The sequence below is a fragment of the Talpa occidentalis genome, unplaced genomic scaffold (assembly GCF_014898055.3).
Source record: "Talpa occidentalis isolate TD23 unplaced genomic scaffold, MPIMG_talOcc4v2.1 talOcc4.12, whole genome shotgun sequence".
NCBI lineage: Eukaryota > Metazoa > Chordata > Mammalia > Eulipotyphla > Talpidae > Talpa > Talpa occidentalis.
Genome location: NW_023601212.1, coordinates 36464692 through 36489458, shown reverse-complemented (window position 1 = coordinate 36489458; position 24767 = coordinate 36464692). Strand labels below are relative to the sequence as shown.

At 40.8% G+C, this 24767-nt stretch overlaps 1 protein-coding gene across 5 annotated transcripts in view; it reads right to left on the bottom strand.

Annotated features, from left to right (window-relative positions):
• PDGFD (platelet derived growth factor D) overlaps nt 1-24767 on the bottom strand; it is a 248377-nt gene that overhangs the window by 6162 nt on the left and 217448 nt on the right. For all 5 annotated transcript variants that reach the window (XM_037507913.2, XM_054693241.1, XM_054693243.1 and 2 more), the window contains one exon: nt 7806-8020. In XM_037507913.2, coding sequence (XP_037363810.2) covers nt 7806-8020 — 215 coding nt within the window. The remainder of the gene's footprint in view (nt 1-7805; nt 8021-24767) is intronic.

Below are 24767 nucleotides of genomic sequence, written 5' to 3'. Positions count from 1 at the left end.
CTCCATGAAAAAATAAACAAAAATAAAGCAATGCTTGGGGAACATGCCATATTTTGGGATATTCTGATAGATACAAATGTCTTCCTGTGTTACATTTGGTCAGTGTTTTGAAAGGGGTTGGGCCTGGACTCCTAAAGCTTCACCAAGAATTTCTCCAAGATGAATTTGACTCTATTATCCAAAACTATCTGCACGTAAACCAGGCTTCGGCGGGTGTGTTTGTGTGTGTGTGTGAGACAGAAATAGGAGATGGAAATGATTCCTAAGAAGCTGAGTATATGATAAATATTCTCTGCTTAAAGAAGACTGTTATCAAAGCCTAATAAGTTGTGATGACTGGCACCTGTTAAATCTGTGCTGTTGATTGATGTGCTTTCTCACTTGATGGCAAACAAAAATGTGTGCTTTGAGATGAGGGCTGAGCCTGGGCATTTTTTTCACATTGGTTTCCTGATTGTTCATGGATTTTCCCTGTATTTCATATTAAGCAATGTGAGGACAGTTTATATGTGTTTTGCTGATAAGGGGAGAAAATGAACTGGCGGACATTTTCCCAGACAAGACAGGAAAGGGCTGTTTGAAGAAAGTAGAACCTGGACTGCTTTTCTGGCTGATCACAGTACTGATGTTTAAAAGCTTTCAGACCATGTAATAGTCTTAGAATCAGGTACACAGCATAGAACGGAGGAAGAAAGCAAAGCTGATTCAAGGGAGCATGGAAAGCAAAACGAAAAATGAAGAGCGTTTATCTGAGAAAGCAAACTGGCTGAGTTATCTTGTCACCTTTAAGGGGAAGGAACCATTGAATTATGACTCTGCTGAAGGACACTGGCTAACAGGTACCATCACAAAATGCTTTCCTATTTTCTGAGCCATCACTCCAGGCAGCACACATTGAAATACAAGTTCATGGAGGAGCAGTCGGCCATGGCTTATCACCTATGAGTGAAAATGGAAATTCTGACTCATGTCCACTACCTGAAAAATCACACGAAGCCAGGCTAAGTCGACTTTTAGTAAATGCAGAATGACTGAGTCTAATGGAGGTTTTCACACCGTGACAAAAAATCAAAGATGCTCACTTTGCAAATAGCTAGCTCACAACAAATATTTAACTACAGCGCTGTGCCTTGTTGCTAATAAAGCACTGAATGAATCATTGCATAAAGCTGTTCCACTAATAAAACAATACCAGGCAGAAAAACTATCTGCTGAGTTGGGCACTTGTTTATTGGGAATATAAAAAAGGTTGTTATGGCCTTGTAACAGTTCCCAAATGAATAGCTGACATAGGTACCTGAGTACATATTTCAGGACAAATGCATTATATAAACTTGAATCATTAAAGAGTTTATTTAAGGTTCTACCCAACTTCTAAATCAAGCAGCATTCACTACACAGATAGTTTCTTTTTCTTTTTTTCTTTGATTTTTATATTCCCTATACGATTGCAATCCCCTTATTTTGACCCCAATCCCTCCTTTCCCTGCCCACCCCCATAGTGTGTCTCTGGTTCATAGTTGTTTGTTGATTTTGATTTTTTCTTTCTTTAATTATTCTTTTTCTGGTCCTTTATTTAGGTTTTCTAGATTCCTGCTATGAGTGAGAACATCCGATATTTTTCTTTTTTTTTCCTGGCCTATTTCGCTGAGCATGATCCCTTCCAGCTCCATCCATGTTGCTGCAAATTGCATGAGTTTATCTTTTTTGATTGCTGAGTAATATTCCATGGTGTATATGTACCACATCTTCTTGATCCAGTCATCTATTTTTGGGCATTTGGGTTATTTCCAAAGCTTAGCTATTGTAAATAGTGCTGCTATACACATGGGGTGCAGGTGCCCTTTTGAATTAATGTTTCTGTGTCCTTTGGGTAAATACTAGGATACAGAGATAGTTTCTTTTTTTTTTTTAAATATTTATTTATTTATAAGCACTGGGTACAGTCAGAAATGCGGGAGGGTGATAGAATTCACCAGAGCCAGAGTGGGGAGCAGAACAGGCAGAGTGACGAAGTACACTGCTGAGTGGAGCAGTGGGGGGCAGGAGAGGTCTGCGCGCCGTGCGGGACCCTCCTCCAGTGGCGGGGGAGCAGCCGGGGAGCAGCCGGGGAGCGAACCGGTGCTGCAGAGTCTGTGGGCAGCTTTGCAAGCCAGAGCTCAACCGCTGCGCCACTGGGGAGGCCCACACAGATAGTTTCTTAAGGAAGAAAATGCCTCATATTTTTGTTCCATTTTGATTCCTTTCAGGAGGATAGATGTTATGATAAATGTGCATAGACTTAAGATTTTTAAGGGCAGGTAGTCAATTTTTCTGTAACTTAAATCGCTACAAGCAAAACTACTTTGAGATGGGTTCAGATATTATTTTCTACCTGGATCATTGCTAAATTTGCAGAAAATGGTGGTTGCAGAGGCTGGGCTCTGTCACGGAAGTGCTGGGGCGAGATCACAATCCGTGACAAGACACAGTGGTTGAAGAGTTCAGCAACGTTTCACTGATAAGTTATGTGTGAGGTTGACTAAAGGCTGAGCTTTTAGGGAGAATCTGGCTATAAAACTGTTAGGGATTTTGAAAATGCATTTTGGTATCATGACCAGTTCCTCTAACACAAGTTTACCATGAGTGCTCTGGGGTTCCTACAGGATGCATTAAACTACAGTCCTACGTTTACAGGACTAAAGGATCAAATGATTTCAATAGCAGCCTAGAGGATAGAGGACTGCATTTTCTGCCTACCCACTGCAGAGAACAGAATGGAAACCTAGCTGGGCACAGAACTTCAGATAATGGTGCCAGCACTGGGCGTCACTCAGGATGCAGATACCTGTTGCCAACCTGAGGTATCATTCCCTAAGACAGGTCTGCTAAACTTTGGCAGGAAGGTCTAGATAGAGAAGGGAAGCATTTCTAGTCCCTACATAAGACTACATTCACAGGTCAATGAGTCATCAGCGCTGGAAGTCATAGCTGAGCAAGCCAGACCCCACCATATTTGTCCTGTACCTTATAGTCTGCAGAAGCTTCTCTTCACTCAGTGAACAGCACGGGGGTCATTACCCATGAGTGAGTCAACTTTTCATAAGCATTCTCTAAACATTCACGGTTCCAGGTCACATCTCCCTTCTCCATTTACCTAGCATGCCACCAATTTGTTTATATGCCTAATACAATTTCAGGGAGCTGAGACTCTGGGGGTACAGTGTAACAGTTAATGGATGTCATGGAATTTCAGGTTTGTCTGGGAACCAAAAATTATATGTTCTTGTGAATAACCTATAAGGATTGAGTGAAGAAACCTGGGGGGAATTTGGTAGAAAATCCACACAGTCTCTCTTCTACTTGAGTCATTTCCCCCCTGTTGTCCTGTTTCTCATAAGAATATGCAAGAAAGTGTGGCAGGAGAGGTCTCTACAATATCCCTCAAACAGTGAGAGAGGGAAAGAAATGGGGAACCTGTACAAGTTGTAGAAATGCTATTTCCAGGAAAAGAATAGAAAAAATATTTTCTTGACTTTGGTTATGTGACCACATTATAAAATTTTCTGGGCCCCCTCTTGGCACAGCAGGTAAGAGAGCAAAGGCACCTGCATGGACTCTTACTTCAGTAAGAAGCTCAACATTTATACCCCTAAGGAACCTTTGTTTCACGTATAAATATCTACTTATATCTCTTACTCTTAAACGGTAATACATAGCATAATTTTACTATATTAAGTTCCAGATAAAAATTTTAAAAAGCCTCTATGGTAATTTTTTCATCTTCCCAGAGACAGGAATGATTCAATGTTGTATATGTGCCAGAACAGAGATGGGCTAGGCTGGCACTGTTCAATCTGGTAACCACTAGCCATGTATTACAACTGATATTTAAATTAGTCAAAATTAAATTGAATTAATAGTGTAGTTTCTCCTTTGCATCACACACATTTAGAGTGCCCCATGACCACAGGTTGAACTACTATCCTGGATGGTGTAGATGTAGAACATTCTTATCACTGCAGAAAGTTCTAGACACTGCAGGTGGCAATGTCAGCAATGTGACAAAATCATGAGAGTAAAGACAGAGAAAATTAACTTCTTTCTCTCTCCGCTACTCCCTAAAATTTTGGCTGTTGACTGAATAGACATTGCCAGGGCTCCAATAATGAAACCTATTAATCAATTGTTAATTTAAAAAGTCGCCAGAATTCTGGAGAACAGGCTGTTACTTCATTGTGCATTTTCAAGGGAAGATGAAAGCTGAAATAATAGCATTCTCTAATCAGCTACACATTATGATTTTTGGAACCTTTCTTTTAAAAAATCACTACCCAAAGTATCTTTTATATATGCTCTATATTCCAAAAAGCAAGGAATAGTTGTAAGAAAAAAGGTCATAAGCAGGATACCAACAACTTTTGAGAACAGGAATAAAAAATATGGTAACAGTGCTACAAGTGAAGAATGCTCACATTGCTCCAGAGGAAGTCACACAGTCTGAGCAAAGAACAATAATACCAGCTTCATTAGGAGCTTTATAATTTCTCAGATTTTATTTATTATACACTGGGTGCTGAAATATTTGTGGATAGTCACACAAGCCTGTTTTTTTAGGGCTAGTGATCCCCTTTCAGGTGTTCATGTCTCTTAGAAACTAGCTTCGCTTCTCTTCAGTAGCAACCAGGAGCTGGGAAACTGGTCCCTTGTTTCCCTGAGGCAGGAACACAAAGGGATGAGCAGAGATTATGTGATAGTGGTATGGCACAGGAGTTCTGGGGAAGGGTCAAGTAAGGAAACATGTCAAAAGTGAAGCTGTACCCCCAAATTTAGAGTTATGTAAACATATGTAAATCAGGGGCCCCTCTGTTGGTGCAAGGGGTTAAGCACAGCACTGTGAAGCTATTCACAGTCTCTGCAGCATGAGTTCAATTCCCAGCTGGCCAGGGACAAACCCACATGGCGCAACAGACCTCTCCTGTCTCACCCGCTGATCCCCTCAGCAGGGTGTTTCAGTCAGTCTGCCTGTTCTGCTCCCTGCTCTGTCTCTGGTGAATCTGCTCACCCCCTGCATCTCTGGCCTGTACCCCAGCTCTTGCATTCATACACAAATCTTTAAAAAAATTAAAAAAGGTAAACTTTTTATCATTAGCTATTAACTACCAATCCTCTGTGCCTTGCAGAAATTCTAGCTATTATTATCATTGTCAATAAAAATAGTATATAAATAATATTGATAATAATAGAAACACAGAACTAAGTAGAGGATGAGGATTTTTCCCTGATGAGATGGAGCATGAGGAACCCCATTTCTGGGGGTGGAACAAGCCCCTTGTTCCTCCTCAGGGCACCTGCAGAATGATGACAATGACACCTTTTAACATCTCGGGGAAATGTGATGGGTGAGTGCTTGACCAAGCAACTGATGCAGCTTTGGGCCTGTGTCCTGCACTCGGCCGAGTGATTTTGTATAGAGCTGTGCAGATGTCGAGCAATAAAAGTGTTATGACACATGTTTCAAAGAGATGCTTTAGACAGCAGTTTCCAAAAGAGGCCAACATGTTAGTCCCACTCAAGTGACTGAACAGAGAGATGAAACCTTCCCCTTCTAGGTATTCATCTGCAATAGAAATTTACAGGAAACAGCTACTGTGATTGAAAAAGAAAGGAATTAATGGAAGTGCCCTTAGGAGGTCTTATTAACTCCTTGGGAAAGGAAAGAGTCCTTGGGATGTAAGTTTAACCCTACCATTTCCACAATAATCACTTTATTTATATTTTTTAAAAAGATTTATTTATTATGCATACAAGAACTGGGAAAGAGGCCGGAGGCACAGAGGGGGTAAAAGGATTCGCCAGAGACAGAGTGGGGAACAGAACAGGCGGATCTACTGAAATACACTGCTGAGGGGAGCAGTGGGCGAGACAGGAGAGGTCTGCTGTGCCATGTGGGTAGCTCCCTTACCAGCTGGGGATCGAACTCGTGCTGCAGAGGCTGTGGACAATTTCATAGTGCTGCGCTTAACCCCTTGTGCCACCAGGGAGGCCCTCCACAAAAAGCACTTTAAAGAATCAAGCTTTTAAATGCTATATGAGCCCAGGCAAGATGAAAATAAACTGATTACAAATACATCTAAGGACTGAACGTGAATGTCGTTCCTCACCATTACTGTTGCTTAGAGGTTATTTTAACTCTAACCTGATTATTAATTGCATTCTGCCTTGAGGCTCAGGGTTTGACTCAAGCCCATAAAACTCAGGTCTTAAACGTGAAGGCTAGCATCCAATCTGGAGTTCATTGGGTCACCGAAAAACAACACACAATGAACCAGGCAACTGCATTCTCTGGATATGACAACATTTTTCCCCCTTTGGAAACTATGGGGTGGAGTAAGAAATCCTTCTGACTAAGAAAATGCATTTTGCATTGGTCTAAAATAATGTGCTCCCCCACCTAAGGTTAGCCCATGACTTCCTACAATTTCAAGTTGAAAATATCAGCTATGACGTATCTCTTGTCATTTAGAGCTCAGAAGCTGCCTCCTAACTTATTATTCTTGTTTAATTATTTTCAGGACTAAAAAAAGAAAAAAAAATATTTCAGGAGAACCATTTTCCTTTGTTTTGGTGGCTACTGGTACAAAACAACAGTCATTCTTAATAAAGTTTGCTTTATTGCTTAGTTTACAGTTTAAACTTATTTCTGGGTGTTGTCTTACATTTTACAAAATGCCTTTCACGGGCACTATTTTATTTGGTCTCCAGAAGCACCCTGTAAGGGGTTACCTGCTACCCTCTCTCAGTCCCTTTTCACATGTTGAAGACTGAGTGTCATAAACCTGATGCTTTGCAAATGCTCCCAGAAACAGAAAGCAAAGGAGCTGTTGTCCACATTTCTTTTAACACTCAACTCTGTGCTGTATCTTTAAAAACAGAGCACTGTGTTACTGAAGATCTAATGATAAGAACACAGACTTGGTTACCAGTTGATCAGAGTTTAAGTCCTGGCTCTGTAATTTATTGATCATGTCTCAGTGGTCCACTTACTGATCCTCGTAGGCTTCAATTTACTCACCTATAAAAATAAAGTGTAAATAGCACCCCTTCCCTTACAGCACTGTTGAGAAGCTGCTAACTGAGCTAGTAATGACTTCCAATAGGTCTGGGACTCAGTAAAGGCTTGTGTTTGCTATCATTAGTAAACTCTCTCCTTAAAGTTTTACTCTGCTTAGACCTTTATATGTTCTTTTGTTTATTGCTGCATAATTTGAGAGCTGATGTCTCAGGTAGGACTCAATTTTGGAATATATTTTCTAGAAGAAAAATCCTTTCATATTTAGAGTGAAAGAAATCTCCAACAATGTATATTTTCTGATAATGTACATTTTGCTATCTTCACTCTGCTCAGTTTTTTAAATGACTTGATTTAAAGTCTGTCTTTTAGCATTTTCTTAAAGCAACCTGGGTTTTGCAGTCATAGGCTGTATGGGAATACCATCATAATTCTACAAGGAGGTCAAATAAGTGCTGAGATTAATGTATCATACATTTGATTATTCTAACAAGGCTGTTGTGACTCTTAAGTTGTATTACGAGGACTAGAAAAGGAGTCCTTCAGGACAAACTTAGCCCCTTCTATAACACTTGGCTAGACTAAGTTTAACATGAGTATAATTTCACCTGCCAATCATTGCCCTGGCAGGATCCCCATGTGCAGTGAACAACCTGCAACAGCTATGTCTTTCAACATCTTATAGATGACATAATTTTTGCAGCTGAGAGGGGCTAATGAAGCACTGCCATACAGAAATTTGATAATGACATACCTCATGGTACTTTTTCACAGTTTTTCCTGAATTGCACGTGCAGGACTTCCAGTTGACAGTCCCACAGCCACAGTTGCCTCCACAGCGCTGCACGAGGAGACAACGAGGAAAGAAGACCACATTGGTCAGCTTCAGCTCCTCTCTCAAGTTGACCGAGTAATTCCTGGGAGTGCAGCTGTAACGTTTGACATCATCATTGAGCCGGTCCAGGTCAACTGTAAGAAACACACACAGTCTCACAGTCTGTGTGAGTGAACACACAATTATCAGCAAAAATACTCAGCATGTGTTTTGGGGAATGAGGTAGGAAGATTCTTTGAGGTCAACCTTAGCCCAGGTTGATTCTGTCTTGAAATCTCAAGTTATTACCCCAAGCACCAAAGGTATTTAATGCTATTTGCTTTTCAAAAATAAACAACAGAAAAATAAAAACAAAAACCAAAAAAAACACAAAAGAGTTAAATCTATATATTGGCTCAAATTTTCTTGCACTTTTTTTCAATGCAAAATAAATAAATAAAAACCAAAATCTAAGTTCCACAGAAAGAAAATGAAACATTCAGCAATTTAAAATAATTGCCTTTATCTTAAAAAGAAAAAAAAATAAATTGCTTTTTGATTCCAAAAAATCTTGACTCTCATCCATTTCCTAAATAAAATTTGAATTGCATTGGGTTAACATTAGGGACAATCACTCAAACATACTTACCTGGTAATAACTTTTTACAAGTAAATGTGAGAAAGAAAAAGGTTTTTGGCTTCATTTTTACTCCAAGGTGAACTGAAATGTCAAAAGAACCGGGGTTTGGGGATTGTGAATCTGAAGCATCCTTGCAGGCAGGGCAGTACAAGCAGTTATGTGCTTGGCTCTGCAGCAAAGTGCAGCTGCCTTCTTTGGGGTTTGCCTCCATTTAGTTGGAAAGTTATTCAGCAGTTCTGAACCTCTGCTCTTAAGCTACAGAATATGAAGACTTTAACTTCGCCTCTTTATAGCACTCTTTGAAGGACAGATTGTAGTATGCCTAGCATTTAGTTAATGTGGGTTATTATTCATCTTGATTTATTTTTCTTTTTCCTTCATTTTTCTCTTTAAAGTCAAATGGTAGAAAAGCAAAAGAAAAAAAGAATTCAGATCTTTCTCCTCTATTTTTCTTTTTGGCCATTACATTACATAAATGATTACAAGGAGGTATGGTTATTAGCACTTGTATGAGTTAAGAGCATCACTTTAAAATTTTCTCATTTAAGTTAGAAATAGTTACTCAATTAAATGTGTATTATTGTATTACACAGATTACATTTTAATTAGGGTTCTCAAAATGCATCCAATCACTCATCCATTTGTCATCCAAACCTTCTGGTTGGTAGCACAGAGGAGACTCTCTTCTCCCCAAGGACAATTAAAAGCAAGTCTGATGTCTGCACAGGTACCACATCGTTACCTAGTCCCTGTCCCTGTTTCCATCAGCCTGCTCAGGAGGAAACCCATGATGTTAGCAGGTGTCTCTAGGTCTCCCCTGCACTCTAGCGTCTAAATCTCAAATCAAAACTGGTTGAGGCACAGTAAGGAAGATTCCTTTGGAGTAGAGGTCAGGGTTAAGGACACTGTCAAGAGAATGCATCTTAGGGAAATCAGAGGCAAAGACAGCAAGAGTGGGTGAAGAGTCCCTAAATCCCATGAGCCCTGCTGTAAGAATGGCCGTGTGGTCAGGAAGTGGCAGCTGTGTTGCTCTCCTGCCCTAAGACAGGGGCAACTGTCGCTTGATTCTCAAGGGCAGGGATATTTCCCCAACTATTATGTGCTGAGTCCAGGACACTGTGGAAGCTGAATAAATGCTAAATAATTACTGTGCATAATTTATTGCTGTTTTTTTTCCCCTCCTTTATAAAGGCATGCCATAAGTTTAGCTATAATCAATCCAGATTTAAATTGAATGAACTCTGTCTTGAGAAAGGAACCATTTTACTGCTACTAAAGCCCTGAAAATAACTGCAAGCAAAGCAGGAAGGATTACATAAATGGATTAAGAAGTGCAGCAATCATCCATTACAAGTGTCACCTTGAGATAAATACTGATGCCTGCCGGCCTGAGCATTACTGGGCTGGTGGACAGGGCTGCGGCAGAGGGCCAAATCCATTGGTGATAATGGGAATATATTTTGTGCAATACCAAGGAGTAGGAGTTGCTATTGGCAGGACAGGGTTGTGATATAAGGGGAGACAGATGCAGGGGTCGGGGCGGGGAGGAAAGGGCAGATATTACATGTCTCTGGTTCTGCCCTCTGAAAGGCACCTTACACATAGGACTACATTTCATTGTCCCCATGTCCCCACCCTTTTATTTATTTTATTCATCCAAAGTGAATAGTAAGTGAGAAAACTGGAACTGAAGCCCTTCTGCTTTCTGCCCCACAGCCTTGCCACCTCAAGCAGAAAGGGGTTTAGGACGGGCAGTGGGGACCTAAGAGCTGAAAAGAGAAGACTGACCCCTGAGGTTGCGTGGTGCATTTCTGTAGGATACATTGCTAGGGTTGGCGTGGCAGATACCTACATTTTTATCCTCAGGATGGACTAAAATCAACGACAGCATGCCTTCCTCATGGGGCTACGGATAAACCTCAAAGGGCCCTCCACAACACAGGACAGGCACGCGGGGCTTACAAAACTCTCTCCATTGTCTGTTTCACTGCAGAACTCTGGTGACTTATTTCCCGGGCAGCACAAGGAGACTTACAGGGCTTCACGTTGGATGCATTGATTCACTGATGTGCTGACAACCGTGGCCCAGGGTGTCTGCCATGGAATCCAGGGGCCCAGCTTCTTGGGGGATGGAAGCCACCTGGGCACTCGATTTAGAACTAGAATAAAAGGATCTGGACTGGATAAAAGTGCCTTTAGAACACCGTTTCAGACGTTCTGCAGGTAATACTGGGTGTCCTCAGAGAAGACTGATGAGGCAGGGAGCCAGACAGAAGGCAGAGAGGCACTGAAGGCTTCTGGGCTCCCCTGGGTATGAAGGGGGCTCCCCTGTGACCTCTGGGGAAAGAAGCAAGCCAAGCTGCACAAACCTGGGAGACTCACTCTCTCTCCCTGTCTGCTTCAGTCTCCACAGTGGAACATTCTAAAGCAGTAAGGAGATGCCAAATGTAATTCAAAGGCCCTCTAATATCATCTCATTTCCCTCATCCCCTGGGGTACATCTGTTCTAACCTCTCTTTTGCTGATCTTTTGAATTTGAGTGTTTCCTTTTCATAGTTCAACACCATTCATTTTTTTAGGCTCTGTACTGACAATTGTGGAGAGGCTCAGAAGACTTCTCTGTCCTCAAAGGCTTCTTCCAAACAGTTCATACAGTGTGGGGGGCTGCACACTTCTTTCTGCAGCCAGGGCCTCACAGCACAGCTCAGTCACAAAGTCACAAGTTGGGCTGTGCTGAGTTCTGGGAACTGAGTGTGTGTGCGTGTGTGTGTGTTCACAAAACAGTGGATCATGAGTGCCTTCACACCCTGGTTCAGGCCTGAGCTGGAAAAAGAAGAGTCAGCCTGGTATTTTTGTTCCTGGCCATCTATATTCCTAAGTTCAGGCAATGGTGCTTGGTACTTCACATATACAATTGCATGAAATCCTCCTAAATGCTATGAATCACTTCCCATTATTACCCATACTTTCATGGTTGGAAGGGAATTGAGCATCTGAGAGGTTAAGAAAAAGACTCGCCTATAGCCAAACAGCCAGTCTGTGGGACAGCTGGGACATGAACCCAGATTTCTACAGCCACCTGCATGGACAAGCCCCAAAGTGAAGGTTTGCAGGAGGGTGCAAAGAGCAGTTTTCAGAAGCTGTGGTGGAATCTTCTAACTAGAGGAGCAGCCCCTGTCCAAAGAACCTGGGTTCCTGGGTGTGTTGATGGGCACTGACCTTCTTTATCAAGATACTGTCAGTGACCAATGGCCTTGCACACATTCCTGCGCACACATGCTCATTCGCAGGATCTTACAGGAAACATACATGAGGTTCTGGTAATAAACCAGGAACTGCTACAGCCTACTTTCCCCCTTGGTATTGAGCAAATAATGAATTTCATCTTTTTCACTTGAACAAGAGGGTTTTTTTTTTGTTTGTTTTTGTTTTTTTTGTTTTTGCCAATGCACGCTCTTCATTTGTCCTCCTTTCCCCGGGAACTCTTTGTTTTTGTCTTTGTCTTGCCCTCATCTGCCACAGTCTTTCTACCTGTCTGAGTTTCACTGCAGGCATTTTTTAGCGGCACCTTTGTGCAGCCACAAATATTTGTGTTGCCAAACATATGGTCATAAAAGGAGAAAGAACCATCTGATCATTTGGTTTCATTTCTCTGCTTTCCACTTTGATTTCATATTTCTAGTAAGTTTGGTTAGCAAAAAAACAAAAACAAAAACAAAAAAAATGTACAATACTATGAACAAATGAAAGACTTGCAAGACAAATACTCAGTTAAAATCTTCAAAAGAAAATCAGTACTTCGATCAGTATTGCCAGGAATCTACATGGACATGAAAAAAGTCTTCCTAATTTTATTAACATTTCACATTTCAGATGTTCCTCTCTTATTTTGTGTTCTCTTTTCTTTTATGGTAAAATTACTTTATGGCAAGTAAACTATAATGTAAAAAGGTTTACAGCAAAAATGTGGATAAGAGAACTGCTTGATGTGAAGATGCTTGAGGTCCATTATCAAGAAACACCTTTGTCACAAAAACCCACTGGAGGCTTATGTGAAGAGCTGCATGGACTGTTAGTTATGATTAGTCCTCAGTGGAACAAATGCTAGAATCCTCGAAAGTCTTTCTGGACAGCAGATAGAATCAATGGTACATTTCGCTAATTTGGCAAGAATGGTGATGATCAGCTTAAGGTAAAATTCTAGAAGTCTCTCTCCAAATTGATCATTTCAATTTTTTTCATGAATCCAAAAGTCCATTGTGAAATAAAACAATCTTTTTACTTGGAATGAGGGAAAGCAGTGTTTATTCCTGCATGTTTTAGTCACTGCTTATTTGGTTCCACAGGAGGATGATTTCCAAGGGTCATTCTCTGAGTGTCAAGTTTAATGGCTGGCTTTACTGTGCTGCCATCAATTGTCTGTGATAATGTCACTAGCCTTTTTGTCTTGATCTTCCTGAGTCTGCTAGAGTTCCATGAAGCTTTTGCTTATTCCTAGAGACAGCTAGTAATCATTTCATCACAACCAAAGAAAACCTTTCCAGGCTGACATTCTTTCTTAACCTTTTTAACAGGCACACACTAGCAGCAATTCCTGCAAGTTAGCACATGGTGACTTCATGAGAAGAACACGTGTGTGATGTTGGGCCATGCTTTTTAAAAAAAATTCATTTTTCATATTATTTTTTTCCTAGTTAAACATTGCTTTATAATACTATACATAATTTAGGGGTACAGGGCCTCCCTGGTGGTGCAAGGGGTTGAGCAGCACTCTGACACTACCTGCAGCCTCTGCAGCAGGAGTTTGATCTCTGGCTGGCAAGGAAGTACCCACATGGCATAGCAGACCTCTCCTGGCTTGCCTGCTGCTCCCCACAGCAGGGTATTTCAGTCAGTCTGCCTATTCTGTTCCCCACTCTGTCTTTGGTGAATCCTTTTACCCCCCGCACCTCTGGCCTGTACCCCAGTTCTTGTAAGCATAAATAAATAAATCTTTTTTTTTCTTTCTTTCTTTTATTTTTTTAAGATTTATTTATTTATTTATACAAGCTGAGTACAGTGGAACATAAGCGTGGGAGGGTGAGAGAATTCACCAGAGCCAGAGCGGGGAGCAGAGCAGCCAGAAGGACCGAAGTACACTGCTGAGGGGAGCAGCGGGCGGCAGGAGAGGTCTGGCGCCATGTGGGACCCTCCTCCAGTGGCGGGGGAGCAGCCGGGGATCAAACCAGCGCTGCAGAGGCTGCGGGCAGCTTCACAACCCAGCACTCAACTGCTGCGCCACCGGGGAAGCCCAATAAATAAATCTTAAAAAAATAATTTAGGGGGCCTTCCCTGGTGGCGCAGGTGGTTGAGCGCCGCACTATGAAGTTTAAGCCTCTGCAGCACGGGTACGATCCTAGCCAGCTGGGGCGGATCCCACATGGCGCGGCAGACCTCTCCTATCTCGCCCGCTGCTCCCCTCAGCGGTGTATTTCAGTCAGTCTGCCTGTTCTGCTCTCCGCTCTGTCTCTGGTGAATCCTCTCACCCTTCTGCGCATCTGGTCTGTAACCCGGTTCTTGTATAAATAAATAAATCTTAAAAAAATTAATTTAGGGGTACAGGCTCACACCTCTTCAGATGTAAGTTACCACATCACATCCCCTTTTAGCTCCTCACTTCCACCCATTCCTCTCCCTGTCTGGTAGCCTCAGTTCTGCAGTGAGATTTCTAGGAATTTTTTGCCTTTTGTTTTGTTTCTTTTTCTTTCTTTTTTTTTTTAAGATTTATTTATTTATTTGTTTGTTTATTTATTTATTTATACAAGCACTGGGTACAGTCAGAAGCACAGGAGGGTGACAGAATTCACCAGAGCCAGAGTGGGGAGCAGAACAGGCAGACTGACGAAATACCCTTCTGAGGGGAGCAGCGGGCGGCAGGAGAGGTCTGTTATGCCATGTGGGACACTTGCCGGCAGCCGGGGATCGAATTGGTGCTGCAGAGGCCGTAGGCAGCTCTGCAGCCCAGTGCTCAACTGCTGCACCACCGGGGAGGCACTTTTGTTTCTTTATAGTCTACTTATTTTTTCTTCTTCTGACTGATTTCAACATAGCATAATCCCCTCAAGGTTCTTCTAGTTTGTTACTCATGTGAAGATTTCACCTTTTTTATAACTAAGTAGTATTCCATTATGTATAGACCACATCTATTCAATACACTCATCTGCCCATGGACACTTAGATTGTTTCCATAGCTAGGCTACTGTAAATGGTCCGTATTTTTATTTTTTTTTTTTAACACCATGCCTTTTTCTTTTGATTTTACCTTCTTGGCCTTTCTGTTGGTTACATCGTTTTAATGTTCTAAGGCTCAAGTGAAAAGGCACATTCATGCTACCTCTCCTGAAACTCTTTTTCTTTTTTTGAGTGTGTCTTTTTCACTAGGCTGTGTTTGGAAGCAAAGAGTTAATCATCTTTTGGCACTCCTTTCCTCGCGCTTTGCCTTAGCAGAAGAAACAAAAGTGATTCATTTAATCCCACATTTCTAAAACCCATTGGTTTTAGCATTGGAAACAAGAGAGCAGAGCATTGCCCAACACACACACTCACATACATAAACTCACATGCATATAGTCACACACATGTAAACATACTCACAATTTCATATACACACTCACACACTCACATTCACATACATACACACAAAACAACCCATCTTGGTCACCTAAGCACATAGGTAATTTCAGAATATATGAAATAACTAATTAAATCCAACAACAACAACGACAACAATAAACCTGGTGACACTATGACTAGTGTTTCTGATTTTCTTTAAATAACTATCTTCTATGACTGTGAATGATTTCCCATCAACTTAAAGTCAGGAATAGAAAAAGTTAAAGCCATTGAGAGTCCTACTAATCAACCCAAATTTTCCTTGAAAGGAACAGGTATTCAGGAACCACCACCTGAATGAATCAAACCACAGATGTTTCAATTTAATTTTTCTTTTTGTAAAATAGAGAAACCTTTCCAATGATCCATCTGAGAATGTGCAGAGTATCACCTCCTGTGCTGACTTGTTTGGCTCTTAAAGCTAATCTGGGTGTGGTGCATGGTGAAGGGATTAGGCTAGAATTCAGAAACTATGGCTCTAGAACCGGCTCTATAAAGGATGCACTGTGAGAATATAGAGACTACTGACACCAAGATCCAGGGAATGTAGAAGCAGCATCCTACAGGGGCCAAGATTCTCCCATACACATCTCAAAATAATCAGAAACATGTACTCTGCCAAATGGAGAACAGTGCCACAATCTATTATGCAAAGTGCTAAACTTTGACTTTGATCGTTTAACACTAGATTTATGATGTTTTAGGCAGGGGTGAGAAGTAAGGGGAATATATGAATAATTATAGTATTTTTATATCAAGCAACTAGTCTCTCAGCCTTGGTTCATAAATTCCCCAGGCAGAGTCTGCTCATTTTTATGGACACTACAACCTCATTGTGATTTTTCTGATTCTCTCTTCTATCAATCAGCACATAATTGCAAAAACTGTTTTCACATTTCAGTTCCAATTTGGAAATGCACATAAATGTGAAATGAAGTTATTTACTATAACTTTCATTGAGGGAATATCAGAGCATTTTAAACTTGAAATCATGAATTTCATGACTCCATTTGTTGGTTTAAGTTTAAAGAATAGAAACATTTACAACTTGCATTTATAGACTCAAGTCTTATTGGATTTTCATAGCAATTCCCCATCTTTAAGATTACTATTCCTCTCTGACAGATGAGGAAATTGAGATGCAGAGAGAGGTGACTCTCCTAAAGTCACTAGACATATAGGAGACACTTGACAAATATATGCTGGAGAAATGATCTGATGTATCCTCAAGACACTGACTTAAGCATGAAAGCAGATGACACCAATTCCCTGCACTTTAGAAATTCACAACCTGGTGGAGGTGTGTCAAGCACACCTATGACGTAAAAAAGTTAAGGGATGATTAAGAATCAGGAGATCTTTCTTCTTTTAAAGATTTATTTATTTATGCATACAAGAACTGGGGTACAGGCCAGAGGTGTGGGGGCTGAGATGATTCACCAAAGACAAAGTGGGGAAGAGAAAAGGTGGATTGACTAAAATACACTGCTGAGGGGAACAGTGGGCCAGACAGGAGAGGTCTGCAGTGCCATGTGGGTTAGCTCCCTGGCTGGGGATCGAACTCACGCTGCAGTGGCTGCAGATCACTTCATAGTGCAGAGACTTAACCCCTTGTACCACCACAGAGACCCAGGAGGTCTTTCAATTATCTCTTTTTGTCATCAAGTAGACCATGTTTTCCAAGCTTGAAGTACCACTGAACCCCACCCTAGCCTGGGCTTTGCAGGAAACCTTGAGCCAGATCGTAGCCCTTCATTTTGTGCTGTTACTGACCCTTTCAGAACTTGTTTAACTATGTAAAATGGGGATAACAGTATTCTGTGGCCAAGAAATTCTCTATGATTGAATGAGTGAAGAGTGTTTGGAATACAGGTCCAAATGCCAGCTCTCAATAAACCTGTCCGATGTTAATTGCTAAAACGAGTAAAACAGTCAATGAGGGCAGGTGCAGACTAGAAACACCTAATAGAAGTGGCTGAATTCTACAGCTGGTGGTCACCAAGGCAAGGAAGGTCATGCCACCTGTATATTCATGTCACCAGAAATGATGACATGTGTTCAATTTAATTTTACAAGGGTCAGCACAGTCCTTTGCACCAAAAGATGCTTTAGGGGCTGTCATCTCTCCCAGAACCAGCAGTTTCTCGAGTGTTTGTTCTAGATGGGGCATGCTATCTCTTTGTGTCCATGGGGGGCACAGAGCAAAATGATGCTGTCAGGGTTTCAAGGGCTTCACGGAAAACAGGGGCACACGAAACATGAGGCAAATTCATTCCTTTTGAACAAGAGTAATTGCTGTGGAAAACATACGTTCATTTACCCAGACACTACAGTTAACTAATGCTTTCCACAGCCAAGGGGATTTTTCCAGTCAATTTGCATTTGAATCATACACCTACATGGGAGGAATAACTTTGAGGAGGATAATGGGGTAGGAAATTCACAACAACAACCTCATCCAGGAGAAAAGCAGAGGTTACACAGGCAGTAGTAGAGAAAATAAGCAGAAGGGTCTTTTCCCCTGTGCTGAGTTTTGCTTCAAACACTCTATGTATGTGCCCCCATAGACACAGTCAACAAGAGATACGACATGGTTTCTATGAATGCTTTGCTAGCAAACTGAGTGAATGTGGAATGTAGATACTTACACATGATATGGATCATAAACAGTGTATAAAGTCTTTTTAAAAAGCTTTGCAAAGGAAACATCTAAGCAGGCAAAACTGTGCCACAGAGTTTTTGGGTAAACAGTATCATAGATGAGTTTACTACTTGGAGATTATTTTATAAACTTTCAATGAGTGTACTGATTCTACAGATACTTAAATCTGACAATATTTGGGATCTCTGTATGAGGCTCTGCTGATTACTGAAGATTATCTTAAGGCCTTTTAGAGATGAGAGTAGAGTCCACAGAAATACCTTGGTTCTGGACAGCATTTTATATTCAAGTTATAATAGTAGTGTATATGGAAGTCCCACTAGGTATTAAATACTCTGCTATTATTCACCTAATACAGCTGTGCAAACTGGTTATAACTAGAGTCATTTTATTCATGGAGAAATAGATGCCCGGGGGCCTCAAAGGAACTTCTTCAAAGTCACTATTCTTAGGATTGAGTCAAGTTAACTTGACTCCAAAGTTCATGCCCTTCCCACTATAATATTCTCCTTCCTTTGTTCTCATCCTATCATATTTATGGTAAACAATTTTAATACTGATGAAAGAGCTTTACTTGGTGCATACTACATGGTTAGGAAACTGGATGAAGCTAACCCTCAGTCAACACTAGAAATTAGAAAAAATAAGTGTTCCCAGTACTCTGTTTAATTTACAGAGGCTGATGCCTCAAGACTGACTCATGTGATTCACCACTATTGTCAGCCAAGGACATTTTGTAAATTTTTACCCAAATATCAAATAGGCAGAAAAAGTTGCAAGTATTCAAGTTGTAGTGGGTGACTTCGGCTTGTTAGTAAAGTATGTTCAAGCCTTTCTACCCTTTGAAATTATCTCCTACCATTCCAAATCATTTTTGAAAGAGCAAAGCTTGGATCTTCCTGGTTTGTATGTGGGGGCATAACAAACAGCAATAAATGGCTACTTTTAAAGAAAAGGTGACCTGAGAGAATCTAGAACCAAATCAAACATTCAGATAGGAAACATTTATTTAATTAAATTCCTAGTTTCTTATGCCAGTTATTTATCTATAAATAGTTTGCAAGTTAAAAAGCCAAGTGTCTTTTACCTAAGAAATCACAGAATTGTTATTAGATTCTCAGAAATGGGTTGGTTAGAGTTTCAAAATCTAACCACTTAACCTTAAAAATAAAATATTTCAAACCCTGTCACTTGTAATTCATGTACTATCACTCCATTAATAATCTATTAATGCAATTAATAATAATAATAATGTATTAATAATGATAACTAATGTAATTATTAATTACATTGAATTAAAATACTGTTTTTTTAAAAGAGGAGTACATGTTGATCTTGGCATGTCATTAAAAATGACAACTCTTTGGGAATAATGTACTTTTATTTGATATATTTGTAGTTCAAAACTATTAATATAAAATATACCAACGATTATATTTATTTTTAATTATGACACACACTATGAAAACAGGTTTCCACCTGCTATTATGTGTTGGATTTTTCTAAGGCACACACACTATCATTCTGGAAAGTCAAGTTTTTTTCAAATAAGTAAAAGAACATGTCTCACTGTTAATCTCCATAAAGTAATACCTAGTCTCTCATTTAATGCTTACTCTAGCAGCACTTAAGGCCAATCATTTCTTCATTTAGAGATGTTGAATTTCATGCCATAATTTTAAATAAATATATATTCCTCCAAAGTTCAAAGGTATGTGCTATAAAAAAGTCACAGGGTAGTTTCAGCTGAACTATCTTGGTCATGCAGTGATTTAGAGATAATTATATAGTTTTTAGCACATCCACTTAATTTTTTTTACCCAATTATGTAAAAATTTGCTAACATGAGTATGTTCTCAGAAGTAATGCAACTTCAATTTGAAACATCTTTAAAAAAAAGAAAGAAAACTTTTGGGCTGCTCTGAGGTCAAAAGGATGAGCTTGAAATTATTGGCAAAAATTGGGTTATGAACAACAGTTATCTACAGATTTCAATTATCCATGCTTCCTTTTTCTCAATTACCCCCTAGGAAACTGAAAGTTGGATCTATTAACTTGTTATATTATCTCCAATCCAGAGGCTTTGACAGACAAGTTTGAGCTTATCTCTTACTCACAAATTTTTAAAAGTAGAACTTAGGTGCTGAAATTCTGGGTTTCAATACTTGGCAATGTTATCTGTCTCTTTTTCTTTTCCTCTTCTCTCCAAATTGTTAGTGTTGTATTGCTTCCTGTTTTCACTCTCTTTGTAGGGAAAACTAAGAATTCACTTTTACCTCATCTCCCTTCAAACAAATAGAAACAAAACATAAGATTAAAGTTTAAGATATGAAGTAAAATTCCTTTTTCAGGGCCTCCCCTGGTGGTGTAGGCAGTTGAACACTGTGTTGTGAAGCTTCCCGCAGCCTCTGCAGCGTCGGTTAGATCTTGGTTGGCGAGGGTCCCACATGGTGAGGCAGACCTCTCCTGCCGCGCCCGCTGCTTCCCTCAGCAGTGTATTTCATCAGTCTGCCTGTTCTGTTCCACGCTCTGTCTCTGGTAAATTCTCTTGCCCTCCCGCACATCTGGTCTATACCCTGGTTCTTGTATAAATAAATAAATAAATCTTAAAAAAAAAAAAAAAGACTTTAAAAAAATTCCTTTTTCACTACAAAAGTTCTTAATTCTGTATTTTATTTTAGACTTTAGAAAACTCTGTTTTGTATATTCACATTCAAGCATCACCTTAGAATCTTATTTTTTGTTATGAAAATTGTTCCTTTTGATCAGTCTGGGCAAATCAGAAAAATGAATGCTCAATAGATATTCATCAGTGACGGGAAATTCTTCACAGCATCAGTAAGATGCTTTATTATATCAGTAAGAGATTATTATACTGGTAGCAGGAAACTTTTTATGGGAGTCTAGAAAGTTCACATTTTATTTGATTCCTAATGGACCTCCCTTATCTATAACTACTTTTCTGTTTTCACGCTTTAATCACTGCTCCCTTTCTTATACATCAGAAAATAAACCATGAATTTGTATTTTTAAGGTCTAAAAGCTGAAAATAACAGCTGAAATATTGAAGCTGACTTCCTAGGCTTTTGTGCTGCATGCAGGTGGTTCGACATCAGTGGAAGGATAAACAATGAAATCAGCACATTTACACAAGAGCAGACAGTGGTGGCTTGCCAGTGTTAAATGAAACATTGCAGACCTGCCTTGAGCCCTTTGAAACAAGAGATTAAGAAATGGAACCTAAGCCAGCAGGGGAGAAAGATGTTTACCGTGTCAGAAATCAGTGAAATGCTGCCTTGAATGCTCCTCCAAGGTTATTTCAGTAACCAAAGTCATTCTTAATAAAACAATGCTCCTGAGTTTAGGGGTTTCTGTAAACTTTAGAAATATGCAAGCACTGGATTATAAATACCTTCAACTTCACAAACTTTAATGGAGCCTGTAGCATGTGTCAGAGACTGTGCCAGGAGCTGTAGATATGAGATTGACAACATCTAAAACAGCTCTCAGCTCTGGTTGCCTCTGAGAATGTCTCTCAGTCTCCTAGGCACCATTATATAACATCAGTTCCCGTTCCACCCTCAGAGATATGGAGTCAAAGCTGCTGAGTGTAAGTGTGGGATCGCCTTCCTTTTTTTTTAAGATTTATTTTTATTTATTTATGCATACAAGAACTGGGGTATAGGCCGGAGGTGCGGGGGTTGGGGCAAAAGTGAGAGGATTCACCAGAGACAGAATGGGGAGCAGAACAGGTGGATCAAATGAAATACACTGCTGAGGGGAGCAGGGGGAGACACAGAAAAGGTCTGCTGCCATGTGGGTTAGCTACCTGGCTGGGGATCGAACTCATGCCACAGTGGCTGGTGATAGCTTGATAGTGCTGAGACTTTAACCCCTGAGCCACCAGGGAGGCCCTGTGTGGGATCTTCTTAAAGCTTCATAGTTGATAAATATTGAGCTAGAGGTGAGATCATCCAGTCCAAGGATCTCAAGTCCCCTTAGAGAAACACAAGGATCCAACAACAGCCTAGTAGTGGGACACATAAATGCAGAGATATCCCCAGTTCTTCAAACTGTGCCTGGAGTTGTGGACATCACATGGAGAGGACAAGGAACTGGTACATGCAGATTTTAGAATTCTAAGTAGCTCTTCCTTGTTTTTTCCAGCTTCACGTTATTTTTTATTATGGCATGTTTGCTTAATTTACAGCCAGCAGAAAATACTTTGGGTATTGTTCTGTTCAAACATTGAGGTTTTATGTGTTGTACACAATAACTCCACAGCACGAGTTCGATCCCCAGACAGACAGGGAGCAACCCACATGGTGCAGCAGACCTCTCCTGACTCACCTGCTGCTCCCCTCAGCAGTGTATTTCATCAGTCTGCCTGTTCTGTTCCCCACTCTATCTCTGGTGAATCCTCTCACACACCCCTCCCCTCCTCCGCCCCTGCATCTCTGGCCTGTACTCCAGCTCTGTATGCATAAATAAATAAATCTTTATTTATTTATTTTTCAAGATTTTATTTATTTTTATACAAGAACTGGGGTACAGGTCAGATGCACGGGAGGGTAAGAGGATTCATCGGAGACAGAGTGGGGAACAGAAGAGGCAGACTGAAGAAATACACTGTTGAGGGGAGCAGCAGGTGAGACAGGAGAGGTCTGCTTCGCCATGTGGGATTCTCACTGGCTGGGATCGAACCCGTGCTGCAAAGGCTGTGAACAGCTTCACAGTGAGGCGCTCAACTGCCTGCGCCACCAGGGAGGTGCAAATAAATCTTTAAAAACAAAAGAATCCTTTCCCCACAGTATCTTTTTTTTTTTTTTTAAGATTTATCCATTTATTTATACAAGAACCGGGGTACAGGCCAGAAGCACGGGGGGTGAGAGGATTCACCAGAGACAGAGTGGGGAGCAGAACAGGCAGACTGACTGAAATACACCTCTGAGGGGAGCAGTGGGTGAGACAGGAGAGGTCTGCCACGCCATGTGGGACCCTCGTCCAGCCCGCCGGGATCGAACTGGCACTGCAGAGGCTGCAGACAGCTTCACAGTGCGGCACTCAACCACCTGCACCACCAGGGGAGGTCCCCCCACAGTATCTCTTACTTACATTTGTAAGTCTAAAAAATCTGGAGATGCTTTCACTCTGAAATGAGACTGGGAATGTCAACTCACTTTTCTTGGCCCCCAAACAACCTCAGAGAAATGCTAGGAATCCTAAATGATTAAAGGCATTTCTTAAACAACTTTGTGTGGCAGGAGTTTTGTTGATACCACTTACAATTCCCAGAAGGTGATCACACAACTTGACAAGGAGGAAACTGAGGCATAGGAAAAACAAGTGCCTTGTGGGAAAAATCACACAGCATGTAAGTGGCCATGTTAGGGTTTGAACCCAGAATCCCTGCCGCCAACCTAGTATAATACCTTGAATAAACAGCAATGGATTTAGGTGATTTTTTAATGTTAATATTTCCCAAAAATACATGTCCCAAGAAGGGCTGTCCTTTGAATAGCTACAGTGGTGAATATAGTTGAGGACAGAGTCAGTTTTATCATTTTTGGTCCAATACCATTTTTAATATTTCCTCTGGGGATTTCAAAACATTTTGGAAATGAATGAATATTTTACTTTGCTGCAAGCTGACCTTGTAGGGCTTCAAAGACAGTAACATCTTACAGAAAAGTGATTTTTTCTTTCAGTGGAATTCAATATAGGCCCTGGGCTGATTCAGCTCAAAAGTTACGGTGATCTGCATAAGGCTGATAGCCATGACGTCAGGGCCACAGTGGCCCTCTTGTCCTTCTCCGGCTGTTCATTCTAAGTATGTAAGATTTATAACCTACGCCAGCAGACTCAGGCAGAAGTGAACCAATTTGTCATTTCAGTCCAAAGGTTCTAGTAGACTGTGCTCTCAATTGCTGTCTACTAAAGAGGCACAGACTCAGGTTCTTAGAAGTACCCCTTTACATTTTTCTACATTACATTCTACATTACAAATGTAGAAAATTGGCTGTGTGCTACTTAAATACCTTCACATCCATCATGCAAGCCAGCTTTAGAAGATTTCTAGAGAAATTCTTAATGATAACAAATCTTATCAAGCAAAGCAAGGTGATCACAGACTGGAAATTACAGCCTTATTCTCCACGAGGTAATTACAAGTCTTTTTTCTCTATTAGAATGAAACATTTAAATCAGCATTCCTGCCCTAAGCTCCTATCACCCAGGTGAGTAACTAGGATATTTACTTCTTTAAAAAGTTTCAGTTTTGGGCCTCCTTGGTCATGCAAGGGGTTAAATCTCAGCACTATAAAGGTATCTGCAGCCACTACAGCAGGAGTTTGATCCCTGGCCAGGGAGGTAACCCACATGGTGCAGCAGACCTTCCTGTCTCACCTACTGCTCCCCTCAGCAGTGCATTTCAGTAGATCTGCCTGTTCTGTTCCCATTTTAGTCTCCATGTCCCCTCCTTACAGGTCACCTGGCATTGCAGGTGCTCTGTGAACAGGATCTGTAATCCTCTTACCCCCTGTACCTCTGGCCTGGCCCCCAGCTCTTGTACACATAAATAAATAAATCTTCAAAAAAAATTATCGCATGGATACAAATAAGTGGAGTTGAAATCTTCCGACAAAGTTTTGACCATTGCTTTACCAGGAACCTCTCCTGCCCATATGGACTGGGTCTAGGGTTTCCCCTACATTCACTCTGAGCAGAGAAGCTCAGTAGACTATGCAAAGTACTGCCACTGGATCCTCAAGATGAGTCTCATTTCTCTCCATTGCTAACTGGACATACCACCTTTAGAAAATTACTTATCTCCCTTGGTTTTGATAGCTCCATTGTTTACAGTGAGGTTAATAATGCCCTCTTCCTTGCTGAGAAGCCAGATGCTAATCCACATGATTTTATAAGGTTTTTTTTTCCTAGATCCAGACTA